Source organism: Tarenaya hassleriana, unplaced genomic scaffold (assembly GCF_000463585.1).
Source record: "Tarenaya hassleriana unplaced genomic scaffold, ASM46358v1 Cleome291, whole genome shotgun sequence".
In the NCBI taxonomy this organism is placed as follows: domain Eukaryota; kingdom Viridiplantae; phylum Streptophyta; class Magnoliopsida; order Brassicales; family Cleomaceae; genus Tarenaya; species Tarenaya hassleriana.
In genome coordinates, this window is record NW_010966101.1 from 48,419 (window position 1) to 60,873 (window position 12,455).

General features: G+C 39.5%; 2 protein-coding genes across 2 annotated transcripts; one reads left to right on the forward strand and one right to left on the reverse strand.

Annotated features, from left to right (window-relative positions):
• Nucleotides 1–924: 924 nt before the first annotated feature.
• LOC104818539 lies at nucleotides 925–2,861 on the forward strand. The gene is made up of 7 exons (XM_019203093.1): nucleotides 925–1,098; nucleotides 1,271–1,357; nucleotides 1,498–1,740; nucleotides 1,819–1,986; nucleotides 2,079–2,132; nucleotides 2,250–2,393; nucleotides 2,484–2,861. The coding sequence occupies exons 1-7, from the start codon at nucleotides 925–927 to the stop codon at nucleotides 2,859–2,861; spliced, it is 1,248 nt and encodes a 415-aa protein (XP_019058638.1).
• Nucleotides 2,862–11,428: 8,567 nt separating this feature from the next.
• Nucleotides 11,429–12,455, reverse strand: LOC104818540. Its single transcript, XM_010548157.1, has 2 exons — nucleotides 12,346–12,455; nucleotides 11,429–12,062 (listed from the first exon to the last, which is right to left on the reverse strand). Exons 1-2 carry the CDS (start codon nucleotides 12,453–12,455, stop codon nucleotides 11,429–11,431), a joined length of 744 nt encoding a protein of 247 aa, XP_010546459.1.

A 12,455-nucleotide genomic window follows, 5' to 3' on the forward strand; every position in this document is an offset into this window, starting at 1 on the left:
GTTTGGAGTGACGAAGACATCGAAGAGACGACATCGTGTACGGGGTTTTCCTTATATGTAAAATTTGAACTATGGGAGACAATCTTTATAATGTTTATACGGTTGTATCTTTCAATTCGGACATGTGTATTTTAAGACTTAAATGCTGTTTAATTTCGCTGCGTGTTTGATATTAAAATTTTAAAATTTCTGTATTTTTTGGTTTGTATTATTTTATTTGTTTTTCGTCCATGTGGCGTATTCTGTGACGGAAATCGGGATACGGGTATCACAATGTATCATTTGGATAGGTATTTAGAAACATATGAGCTGGCTCGCGAGCTAAACGACTTTGGTTGAGTCAGGAGTTTTCTGACCCAAATAAAAACGAGCTTAACGAGTTGGGCTGAAAATGAGTTGGCTCGAAAGAGATGGTCCGATCTAATCTAAACTTGGCTTGTTTGACATCACTACGATAGAGTCGCGCCATGTAGACAGTTGTAATTGAATTAAAAATAAAATTAAATTCAAGTACTACATAATAATATTATAATAGTTTTCCGAATATTCAATGTATCTTTATATTGAGTAACCTGATCTAGAATCCAAATTTATAGACATTGATATCCTATTTGAGTATTCATAATTGAACTTTAATATCCAATAAGATTGCATACTATATTACAGGGTTACCGGAGATTGTAATTAATTTATTTCGAGAAACAAACCAGCATTCCCTATATATAAATAATATGTCCATTGGATTTGTAGAAATAGAAAAAAATATATTAAAAATAGAAACCACAATCCAAATTCAAGAGACATAGCACCAATCACAAAGATTCCAAAAAAAAAAATCTATTAAATAAACCAATTCTATGCATATAAATCCCAAGCATTGGGAACATAGCACCAACCACAAAGCGTTTGATATTGTCTTTTTGAATGGCTTCTCATGTCTTCATGTTTCATCGGACTGTCAGTTCGATGCTGTTTCTTGTAATCACGACGTTGGTAATCACAACCTCCTCCGGAAGGAGAGAGCTTTCAGAACTACAAGAAGTTGAGATTCAAAAACACTTGAAACGAATCAATAAGCCTGCTGTCAAATCCATCAAGGTATATGTATATAAGTACACATACATATATAAATTATAAAATTTTCGGTTATAAAAAAAAATTATAAAATTTCTTAATTCATATATATAGATTTCGTGACGTGGGATATGTTCATGTTTCGATTATGTTATATTATGTTAGTGTATCACTTTTCATGTTGGTGTTTGAACAGAGTTTAGATGGAGATATATTTGATTGTGTTAACATCACCAACCAACTCGCGTTTGATCATCCTTTACTAAAGAACCACACTATTAAGGTATATATCTTTTTTCTTTACAAGTTGTTTTGCTTTTCTCCTTTTGAATCTTTTTTTTTGTTGATACTTTCTCTATATATAGTTTTGATTGGCTATTTATTTTACATTATTTCTTTTGTGTCGTTCGGATTGCCAAATAGATGAGGCCGAGTTTTATCCCAAAAGATCTTTTTAGAAACAATAAAAAACAATCGGGGCTCATAAGTACTCAGTTATGGCAAAGGAGTGGAAAATGCCCAAAAAACACTGTACCAATAAGAAGAACAACAAGGAAAGATCTCTTACGATGGGGTTCCATCGAAAGTTACGGGAAAAAGGATCCAAATGGCATTCGTAACTACGGATCTCACCCAGCTGCAAATAATGAACTCCCTAAACATGAGGTATATATATTTTTGTTAGCAATTTTACAAACATTCAATCCTCAAGTATGTTAGTGTTATTGACCCTTGTTGCATCAGTATGCTGTAATTCGAGGGAGAGTAGGAGGAATATATAACGGAATAGAAGCCGCAATCAACGTGTGGAAACCATATGTTCAAGAATGGAATGAGTTTAGTTTGGCTCAGATGTGGATTTTGGGCGGCATTGATGCTCCGGATTTTAATTCCCTCGAAGCTGGTTGGCAGGTTTTTGTCCGTTGGTCTTGTTTCATTCATATGTCCGATCATTTATGATTTTGACCTGACTCAAGCCATGGTTCAAAAACATTTGTTCATAGGTGTATCCAAGATTGTACGGTGACGATAACCCCCGTCTCTTTATTTTATGGACAGTAAGTTTGCTTGAACATGGTCTAATATTTCCTCGTATTTTCCCATATTGGCATACGATGTAGCTAATAAGCCATTCTCATGTGATGATGAAATGGGAAACTCAACAAAAAAAACAGGCTGATCGTTACAAAACAGGCTGCTACAACCACATGTGTTCCGGCTTTGTCCAAACCAACCAAGCGATTGGTATCGGTGGTGCCTTTGACCAAGTTTCAACTTACGACGGCAATCAATTTAAAGTCACACTACTTATAATGAAGGTAAAAAGAGAGAAATCTTGATTCTTTGGCCTAAATCACGTTAAAAAAAAAACTTCATATATAACTTATAGAGAAGTAATGGTTTTGTAGGATCCCCAGAGTGGAGATTGGTGGCTCGTAGTGAATGACGTGAGTGTCGGGTATTGGCCAAAATCAATCTTGTCGCATCTAAAGGGCTCTGCGTCAGGCGTCGAATGGGGAGGCGAGATCTTGAACTTTAAAGTAGGCGGCCGACACACGAACACCGACATGGGAAGCGGCCACTTTGCGGAGGAAGGGTTCAAGAAGTCTTGCAGCATGCACCACATTTCCATAGTTGACGAGCATCACGTCAAGAGGGAAACCGAGATCGATCAGACCATTGTGGATAATGCAAAATGTTACAATTTAGCTCATGGGAATAATGATCCTAACTGGAGAACTTACATCTACTTCGGCGGACCTGGTCAAAACCCTGGCTGTCCGTGAATGAGTGTGTGCCCATTTTCTGAAAGAAGTTGATGGAATAAATGTTTGCTTTAATAAGAGTAAGGGAAAACAAGCTTATACCATAATTCTTTATAAAAAAAGTATAATTTTATAAATTGAAATGGTCCGGTCCAATTGAAGGAATAAATGTTCCGGTATTTATAAAAAAAATAAATATACCTTTTTAAGAATTTTTAAAAATCGATTCTTTTCGATTCGATTCGGTTCTAGAAAATTCGATTTTCTAAAAAACTACCGTTCGAGAATTTTAGACGGTTCGATTAAAAAAAATACCGCATTTTTCGGTTTGGTATGGCTCGATTCAACAGAACCGAACCGAAAATCCCTACCCTACCTCCTAGTGCCCATTTTGGTCAGGTAAATATCATTTTGCGATAAATTGTAGTGGAGTCATAAGGATCGGACTTCGAAGAAACTAAACATAAAAAATATAGCCAAAACCTCTATTTTTGTCTCGTGGACAATAATATAAAACTTTTTATTTGTTCATACTACTTTAAAATAGGCTCTATGAGCTCATAGAGTAGGGATGTCAAAACGAGCCGAGTTTGCGAACCAGTTCGAAGTTGGCTCATTTTTTATCGAGTCGAGCCAAAACTATTGAAAACTCAAATAAAAAATAGACTGACTGAACCACCTCGCCATGAGTCGAGCCCAAACAAGCTAGCTCGGTCAGTTCGCGAGCTGATTTGGGAGCTGGATTGAAAAAAAAACAAAAATTCCTTACTTTGAAATTTGAAAGTGTTGATATTGTTTGTTATGATATTTTGATTTGAAAATAATTTTTTTATACATGGATTAGGATCTCAAGATGGTTTTTCGTACATGGATTAGGATCTAATTGTACATGGATGGATTAGGATCTGAAAATAGTTTTTTGTATATGGATGGATTGTAATTTGATTTATTTGAAGCTGATTTTTTGTATACGGATTGTGATTGTGAATATAAGTATGATTTGGATGTATTGATATATTCTTTTTATGTTGATGTATGTAATAACCCGAATCCAATTTGGAATATTTAATTAATTTTGGAGGAGAACAATTATATAAACGGGTACTAAACCTTAAGAAATGGATCACAAAGTGTTGGAAAAAGGCCCGAAAAACCACTCCGAGTGAACGAGATGAGAAAAGACGAGAAAACGACAAGAAGAAGGAAAAATATGTCTAGAACGATCGGTCTAGCATGTAGACCGATCGGTCTGGACCATAGCAAGACCGATCGGAGAAAAAAAACTAGGTCAAAAATGACCGGTCCAGACTCTGGACCGATCAGTCCAGGCGAAGGAAAATATTAGGCGAGCTTGCATTATTGGACGCGACAAAAACGCGATAAAAATGGGTCTAGCGACTGCCTAAGCCTTCCAACCTGTAAAGGGAGACACCAGCTCGCCTCCCTACCCCCTTATCTACCCCAGAGTCCAGCCATCGTCCCTAAAATCTCTCCTGAAGAGTGCAAGTCAGCCATTGTTGCAGAGAAGTGAGAAAAGAGAAGAAAAACACCTCAAAGAGAGAGAAAGGGAACCATCCATTCGATTATGTATGTGACACCCGAATCCCGCATCCCGGATCTAGGAGGGTCTCCGTTATCGAAGTCTCCGGAAAACGGCACCAAATCTGGCCAAAACTCAGATCCGAATTTGAGCAAAGTGAGTGGTTCGAGTTGCATCTATGTGAGCTCATTTTCATCATCGTTATAGTGTTAATTCGATGAAACATGGGCATGATTAGAAAGTGGAAGTTTTAATGAACACATAAAAACAAACCGCAGTCGATTTGGTGAAGAAAGAGTAAGATATGAGAGTTTGAAAATCGCCGAAAAAACTGAAAACTGCAGAGAAGTATGCAAGCTCACCCTAAGTCCGAGACTTTCGGGCAATTACCCAGAAAAAGGTCTAATAATTGAATGAATTGTTAGTTGGAAACAAAAAAGGACATTTCAAGGAGCATTTAGAAACAAACAGCACTTAATTTGGACAAGAAACAAGTAAGTTTTGAGCCAACGAAATCGGACCAGAATCTGGGACGAAAATCGCGAATTCGCGATCTGTCTACAGGCTCTGGACCAATCGGTCTAGGCTCTGGACCGACCGGTCCAGACCCAGAACACGTCGAAAATGCTTGAAATGACCTGGATCGACCGGTCTAGGCCCCAGGAACGCCTAGACTGATCTAGGCCCCGGGAACGCCCGGCCCGACCGGTCCAAACTAAAAATTGATGAAATTGAGCCAAAAAGGCCTTGGGATGAATTATACACCTTGGGATTGACCAAATTATGTGAAGAACAAACCGGAACATGACAAAATGTAAAAGAGAAGAGTTAGAATAAATTAATAAATTGAATGCGTGGTGAGATGTGCGACATACACCGAGCGAATCGTTGTATGTTGATTGGGTTTTATTCTCCGATGGGTCACGAGAAGTGATATCGGTTGTCACGAGAAGTGACATGCGTGTGAAGCGCATCGATTGCCGTGCGAAGCGACAATTAACGTCATGAGATGTGACAGGCGTGAGAGGCGCTCCGGGTCATGAGAAGTGACCAGGGTTTACGGCTAACCCTATGGTGCAATGCCATACGGGATTTGATTGTTGCGCGAAGCAACGACCAACGTCATGAGATGTGTCGAGCGTGAGAGGTGTTCCTAGTCATGCGATGTGACTAGGGTTTACGGCTAACCCTATGGTGCGAAGCCATACGGGATTTGATTGTTGCGTGAAGCAAAGGCCAACATCATGAGATGTGACGGGCGTGAGAGGCGCTCCTAGTCATACGATGTGACTAGGGTTTACGATTGATTCTATGGTGTGAAGCCATACATACTTGATTGTCGTGAGATGCGACGGCCAATGTCATGAGATGTGACGGGCGTGAGAGGCGGTCCTGGTCATGAGTAGTGACCAGGGTTTACGGCTAGCCCGATGGTATGAAGCCATACGAAAATTGATACGATGATATTTTTATATGATATAAATATATGTTTAATATTGAATAATTATATTTTGTGTTTTATCGTTTTAATAACGTTCTCACTGGGAACGATTTTACCGGATCCAACCCGGATCATTCACTAAGCAGTTGTACTTAGCCCTCGTGGTTTCACCTTTTTCTAATCATGAGGAGCACGCATACCACGTTTGGGTGACGAATACTTTGAAGAGACGACATCGTGTACGGGGTTTTCCTTATTTGTAAAATTTGAACTATGGGAGACGATCATTATGTTTATACGGTTGTACCTTTTCAATTCGGACATGTGTGTTTTAATACTTAAATATTGTTTAATTCCGCTGCGTGTTTGATATTAAAAAGTTTTAAAATACCCGTATTTTTGGTTTGTATTATTTTATTTGTTTTTTGTCCATGTGGAACATCCCGTGACGGGAATCGGGATACGGGTGTCACAACTGATGGTATTAGAGCGACGTTCCTTCCACGGGAAAGAGCGCCTCACTACCTTAAGATTTTTACAATGAAAATGTTTTCAAAAACTATGTCCCAAGAAAATTTTTCAAAGAACCGTACATACGATGTGTTGTCTGAGGTCACCGCTAATGCTATCTTAACCGTGGTGCAGTGAAATGGCGCCACGACATGCTCAGTCTACGACGGGAGATAACAATGTCCCCAATCATGTCCTCCAGGCTGCGGAGATTAGGGAATTTCAGGAGGAGATACGAAATGAGTTCCGTGGAGACCATAACACAAACCTTGATGGCATATCTCCCACCTCCGCCCCCAGCACGAGGTCCGGAACTTAGGGGGGAGGACCTGCCTCCGCCGCCACCTATACCGACAACGGTAGGGGACTATTTACCTATTGTTCGGGAGTTACGGGCCATGCACACTCCCAAGTTTGGAGGATCGCTGGATCCCGAGGCTGTAGAAGAATGGATGACGTGCATCAGACGAGACCTGGAATATGTTCAGTGTCCCCTGTGCATTCCTCATCAACCATGCAGTGTTGGTCGAGGATGATTGCGAGCTATGGTTTGTTGTCAATGGAGTGCCCATCAGGTACTCCATCGTGGAACACATCTTGATATCATGATTGAAATGCGGTGAATATCCGCCAGGATGGGAGTACAAAAGGAAAGACAAGTTCAGACTGAAGATGTTTGGGAATCGGAAAGTGTCTAAGCAAAACGTTCTTAAACAGCTTGAGAAGACGCCCATCGCAAGAAATTGGCCATGGTGATGATACTCGGAGGGATTCTGGACCATGGCACCACAGAAGATAGTATCAACAATGATTTGGTGGACATGGTGAATGATTTGGAGTTCTGCGAAAGGTTTCCGTGGGGCCGATATACATTTGAAAAGATCAATGAGCAGATACGGAAAAGTTTCGCGAGTGGAACTCCGAAGGAAAAATGGCACTGTCGGGGATTTATAATACCCCTTATGGTGAATATTTTTTGTTTAATGGATTATTTTAGAATTGTCATTATATATGTTACTATGATTTGAGGGTTTGTTTGTTGTGTTATAATGTTTAAACAATATTTTGCAGTTGCTTCCATTCGAATGTATATCCGGCTTGGGTTGCAATGGGTGGTATAAAGATGTTGAAGAAGCAGATCCGGGGTGTCCTAGGATGTGCAAGAAGTCCGTGAAGGCAAACGTCTGCTGGACTTTTGGTAATGTCATAAAACATATTGGAAAGAAATTAGAGGTACGTCTAAATCACAATATACAATAATCACATGGTCACATGGTCACATGGTCACATGGTCACTTTGTCACATGGTCACAGAATGTGTCATAATCACGTGGTCACATGGTCACATGATTCAGATTGAATACTTATAGTAACATTGAATCACATTTGTTTTCAGGGTATTAAAAGCATACTGCAGATAGAAAGCGGTGAAGAAGCACTTCTTTTTGATTTGGAAGGGTATGAAGGGAGTACAGATGCAAAGGTTCAATTTTGGATGCAACATCTGAAAAAGAACCCGGAAAGCATATGTTGGAAGAAGAGTCGCGATGCAGAGCTGCATTGCAGAAAGTCATTGGAGACAAAAAGGAAGGGTAAGCGCAAAGTATTGATAGACGATGATTCAGAGGAAGTAGATGAGAAAGAAGATGAAGAAGAAGAAGTACAAGAACGAGAGCAGTAGCAACGGCAAAAACAACAACAACAACAACAACAACAACAAAAGGCTTTTCGTCAAGGAGTAACGGGGGTGTCACATATTGAAGCACTGAAGAAATATATACAGCTGGAAATAAAAGCGTCTGAGAGCCGAATCATCGATTCTGTTGGGGATATAGTTCGACGGCTTTTCAAGGACGTTGGATTCCTTTTTGATCCAGTTACAGAGATTCCAACAGAGCCCATAATTTTGAGGACAAGTCCCCGCCACACAGAGGGGTTGACGATAAGTCCGATAGATCTGGGCAATGTGAGGACGAGCCCAACCTTCAAAGAACTAGAGTATGAAGAAGCAAAACCGACAACTCCGATAGATTCTGTTGGGACTGATGAATATTATGATAAGGCAGAGGAAGAATACTTTATATTGTTGTCTCGAGATGGGACTCCTATGGCTGCCTCGCCCAAGAATGCACATAAAGCAGAAGGGTGTTCAGGACTTGACACAATTATGGCTATTATTACTGCACAAGTAGGAAGTAAGTACTGGAATAAAGTTTCAGTCACAATGTAATTAGGTCACATGGTCATAGAATTTAATTTGATTGTATTCACTATTTTTTGTTTAGGTGATGGTGATAAGGATGAAGGTCACGATTCTCAAGATCACGATGATAATGATGATGGTGACAATTCTGAAGGTGATGATGGCAATGATGAGGATGATGGAGATAAAGAAGAAGATGATGGGGATGATGAAGAAGATGAAGAAGATGATGATGGGGATGATGAAGAAGATGAAGAAGATGATGATAAAGATGATGATCAAGATGATGCGTCGGATGATGATAAAGCCAATGAGGATGATGTAATGTCTGAAAAACCTAACGAAGAGGTAGTGACACAACCTGAAGTAGAAGTTATCCCCCCAACACCATTGAAAAGGAGTAAAAGAAAAGTTGCTGATGGTCCGACCAAGAGAAGTCCCTACGTCGATCCAGTATCAAGTGCCCCCTGCAAAAAGAACCCGATCCCATGCATACCGGGGCAGAGGAAAAGGTAGGGGTAGAGGAAAAGGTAGAGTCACCATTAATACGAGCCACAAGGAAGTTGAAGTTGCTGAGGTCGCTGAGGATTCAACCGAGAAAGAGGTTATTGGTGAAAAGGAGTATGTGTGGAATCCTGAGCGCATTCAAAGTAGTGGTAAGTTCCTTATCCGGAATCAATCATTTGTTGAATGCGATGGACCAAGGGCTACATCTCTATGGGAATTTATGAAGAAGCCAGAAGAAAAAAGGTTGTGGAAGTCAGGGTTGAATGTTGAGGGGGAACCAAGTTTTTGGGAGACGCTTTTGGAAGTCGGACTATGGCTCACAGATACTGTAAGTGTACTCGGTCACACAATCACAATCACACAGTCACACAATCATAGAGTCACGTGGTCACACGATCACGATCCCATGGTCACATGGTCACAGAATCTCAAGAGTTAATGTTGCTTGTATTTACTGACATGTATTGTTTTATTTTGTAGCACATGGATGAGGCGATGTACGAACTTCGAACCCGCATTATAAAGAATCCTGTGACCTTCATTGGATGCAATTACTTGGTGTGTGACACCGTGTTTGTTGAGTTAATCAATACATGGGCCGAATCGGAAGATATGACAACTGTGGGCGATCTACAGCCATACTTCAACGGAAGGCTTCCAATTGGTTGTGCAGGAACGTCGTTGATCAGCTACGAGGGATTCGTGAGTGTGCTTAATATTCTCGGATTTGGCAATGATGAAATCAGCTGTAATTGGATTGCCATTAAAGTGGATTTCAGTGAGAAAACTCTTGAAATCTACGATTGCCAAGTCAGACTGCAGGAAAAGGCGAAAGAGGCTGTTCAAAAACTCTGTCATGCCGTTCCGAAGTTGTGTTGCCTCGCTGGGTCGGAAGCTTTCGCTGATGGAGATGTATTGGACATTGAGTATGTGCAGGATGTACCACAAAACAATGGGGAAGAATGCGGGGTTTTCGCAGTGAAGTACATCGAAGTCATTTGCCTTGCCAAAGAGCAGATGCTATTACCATTGATATGCAATGACAATGTCACGCTGATCCGTGAACAACTAGCAGCAGCAATATTCGCTAATGGCAAGCCTCGAAGGTTTAGGAAGAAGAGATAGTGAACGATTTCTAAACCCTTTTTATGTTTATGTTGTTGTGAACACTTTTTAAGACTACTTTTGTTTGTTTGACATTATCTTTTTTACGTTTATATAACTTGGAAAAAAATCTCGGATTCTTAATGTTTGTATAGCAAATTTTTGGGGTTAAAATTCAATAGATAAAAATTTGGGGTTAAAATTTGATAGGAAAAAAAATATAGAGTTAAAATTTGAGAGGGAAAAATTTAATAGATGAAAAATTGTGGTTAAAATTTGAGAGAAAAAAAAAATATAGAGTTAAAATTTGAGAGGGAAAAAATTAGGGTTAAAATATGGGAGGGAAAAATTTTAGGGTTAAAATATGGGAGGAAAAAATTTTAGGGTTAAAATTTGGGAGAGAAAATAAACAGGGACCCACAAAACCAAAAAGACTAGCTGACAATTTCTTCGTAAGGGTCCCACAACATGTTTCGGTCACAATGGGTCACAGTCGGTCACAACCGGTCACAACCTTCGATCCATGCGATTTTTGTCAATTTAATCAGTTTACAACGTCACACATCCCTCATAAGCTTATTTTATGTTGTTTTGAACAATAAAATACGGTTTTGGTGATTTTTTGGTTTCAAAGTTGGTATTCCAAATGTGTTCCTATATGTTTCATATTGGTTTATGAGTGATTTTGGCAAAATTGACATATTTCTTCTACAAGCCCATTTAAATAAATTTTAGTTTTGCCTCTAACACTATATATTTGATATATACACTCTGATAAATCATCCCCAGGCTTTAAAATTCAAGTTTGGTTTATATTTATGAACACATTTCGGTCACGGGTCACAGTCGGTCACAGTGGCCACACAGTGCAAAATTGCACTTCGGCCACATGGTCACATGCCGGTCACAATGGTCACAATGTTGTCTCATGTGAGTCCATTCATATAGTGTCTAACTTAAACCAGATGTATGTCAAAATTCATCTTCAATAATACATCTTTATTATGGTACAAACACAATATTATATATCATTATATTATACACACATTACAATATCATCAACCAAAGTTCTTTGACATTATTGTACAAATGTCTTGCAAATACCTCATAATATCAATACAACACACAACAATTATTATAAAGATTTTCAACATTGTCGATGTTTTTCACTCTAAAATAGTTGTTCTCTCTGACATTGCCGATGTTGATGTTTCCGCTACACATTTGATTCTCTTCCGTGCTTCTCCAGGACCAGGAAACCGATTTTGTTTAGGCCTCCCACATTATCGTTTCTCATCCATGATAGGAGGCATTTCCACAAGATTTGTAACATCCGGGTCATTGATAATCCATTCACAGCAATCGGGGACCGGATACACGGTTTCCTGATAGGCAAGACGCCATGCCTCCCGTGTATAGTATGGAGAACATAAGTCTAGTATAACATTCGCTTTACCAACCTTATGAAGTGCTGCAATTGCATGGCTGCATGGGATCTTATCGATATCAAACACCCTACAACTGCACGTTCTACATTCAATGCTAACAAAGTGTTTTCTACCCTTTTCACCCATCACTTCAAACTCCTCTGTAACAGTGTTTAGCACAATGACTTCATACGTACATGCAGTCTCATACCTCTTATGGCGCACTTTGTCAACATGCGGTGTCATTTTTTGTGAATCATCGGCACATCCTGCTTCAACTCTATATCTATTGAACCATTCCACGGTCTTGGAGACACACATATCCAGAAGGCCCAGCATCGGAAACCTTTTGGCCTTCTTCATTACAGAATTTATTGATTCCTCTGCATTTGTTGTCAATAAATTGTACCTTTGACGCTTAAATTTACACCTTGCCCATTTCTCGGGATCAAGTTCTTCTTTCTGCATATACTCCGCAACTTTGGGATACCTACACAAACAATGGTCACATGGTCACATGTGTTCAGAATAAGCAATGGTCACATGATCACAATATACAATAGTCACAATATACAAGTCACATGGTCACATTGATGATGGTCACATGGTCAAACGGTCACATGGTCACATGGTCACATTGATGATGGTCACATGGTCACATGGTCATATTGATGATGGTCACATGGTCACATGGTGACATGGTCACACGGTCACATGTTTCAGAATAATCACAATTTTATATTAGGTAATAATGGTTAACAAAAACCTCGTACCTGTCCTTTATATCATTAAACAGGTCTTCAAATTCGTTCAACGTATAAGCTTCAGCGCATTTGAAGAACCGTTCGGCAACGCTATCACCTCTCGAACTTTTTCTTCCCAT

Coding starts and splice junctions, on each gene's coding strand:
- LOC104818540 (XM_010548157.1), bottom strand. CDS start 12,455: ATGGGAAGAAAAAGTTCGAGAGGTGATAGCGTTGCCGAACGGTTCTTC. Junction 12,063..12,345: donor TTTAATGATATAAAGGACAG/GTACGAGGTTTT, acceptor TTGTTTGTGTAG/GTATCCCAAAGTTGCGGAGT.
- LOC104818539 (XM_019203093.1), top strand. CDS start 925: ATGGCTTCTCATGTCTTCATGTTTCATCGGACTGTCAGTTCGATGCTG. Junction 1,358..1,497: donor TAAAGAACCACACTATTAAG/GTATATATCTTT, acceptor ATTGCCAAATAG/ATGAGGCCGAGTTTTATCCC. Junction 2,394..2,483: donor TCACACTACTTATAATGAAG/GTAAAAAGAGAG, acceptor ATGGTTTTGTAG/GATCCCCAGAGTGGAGATTG.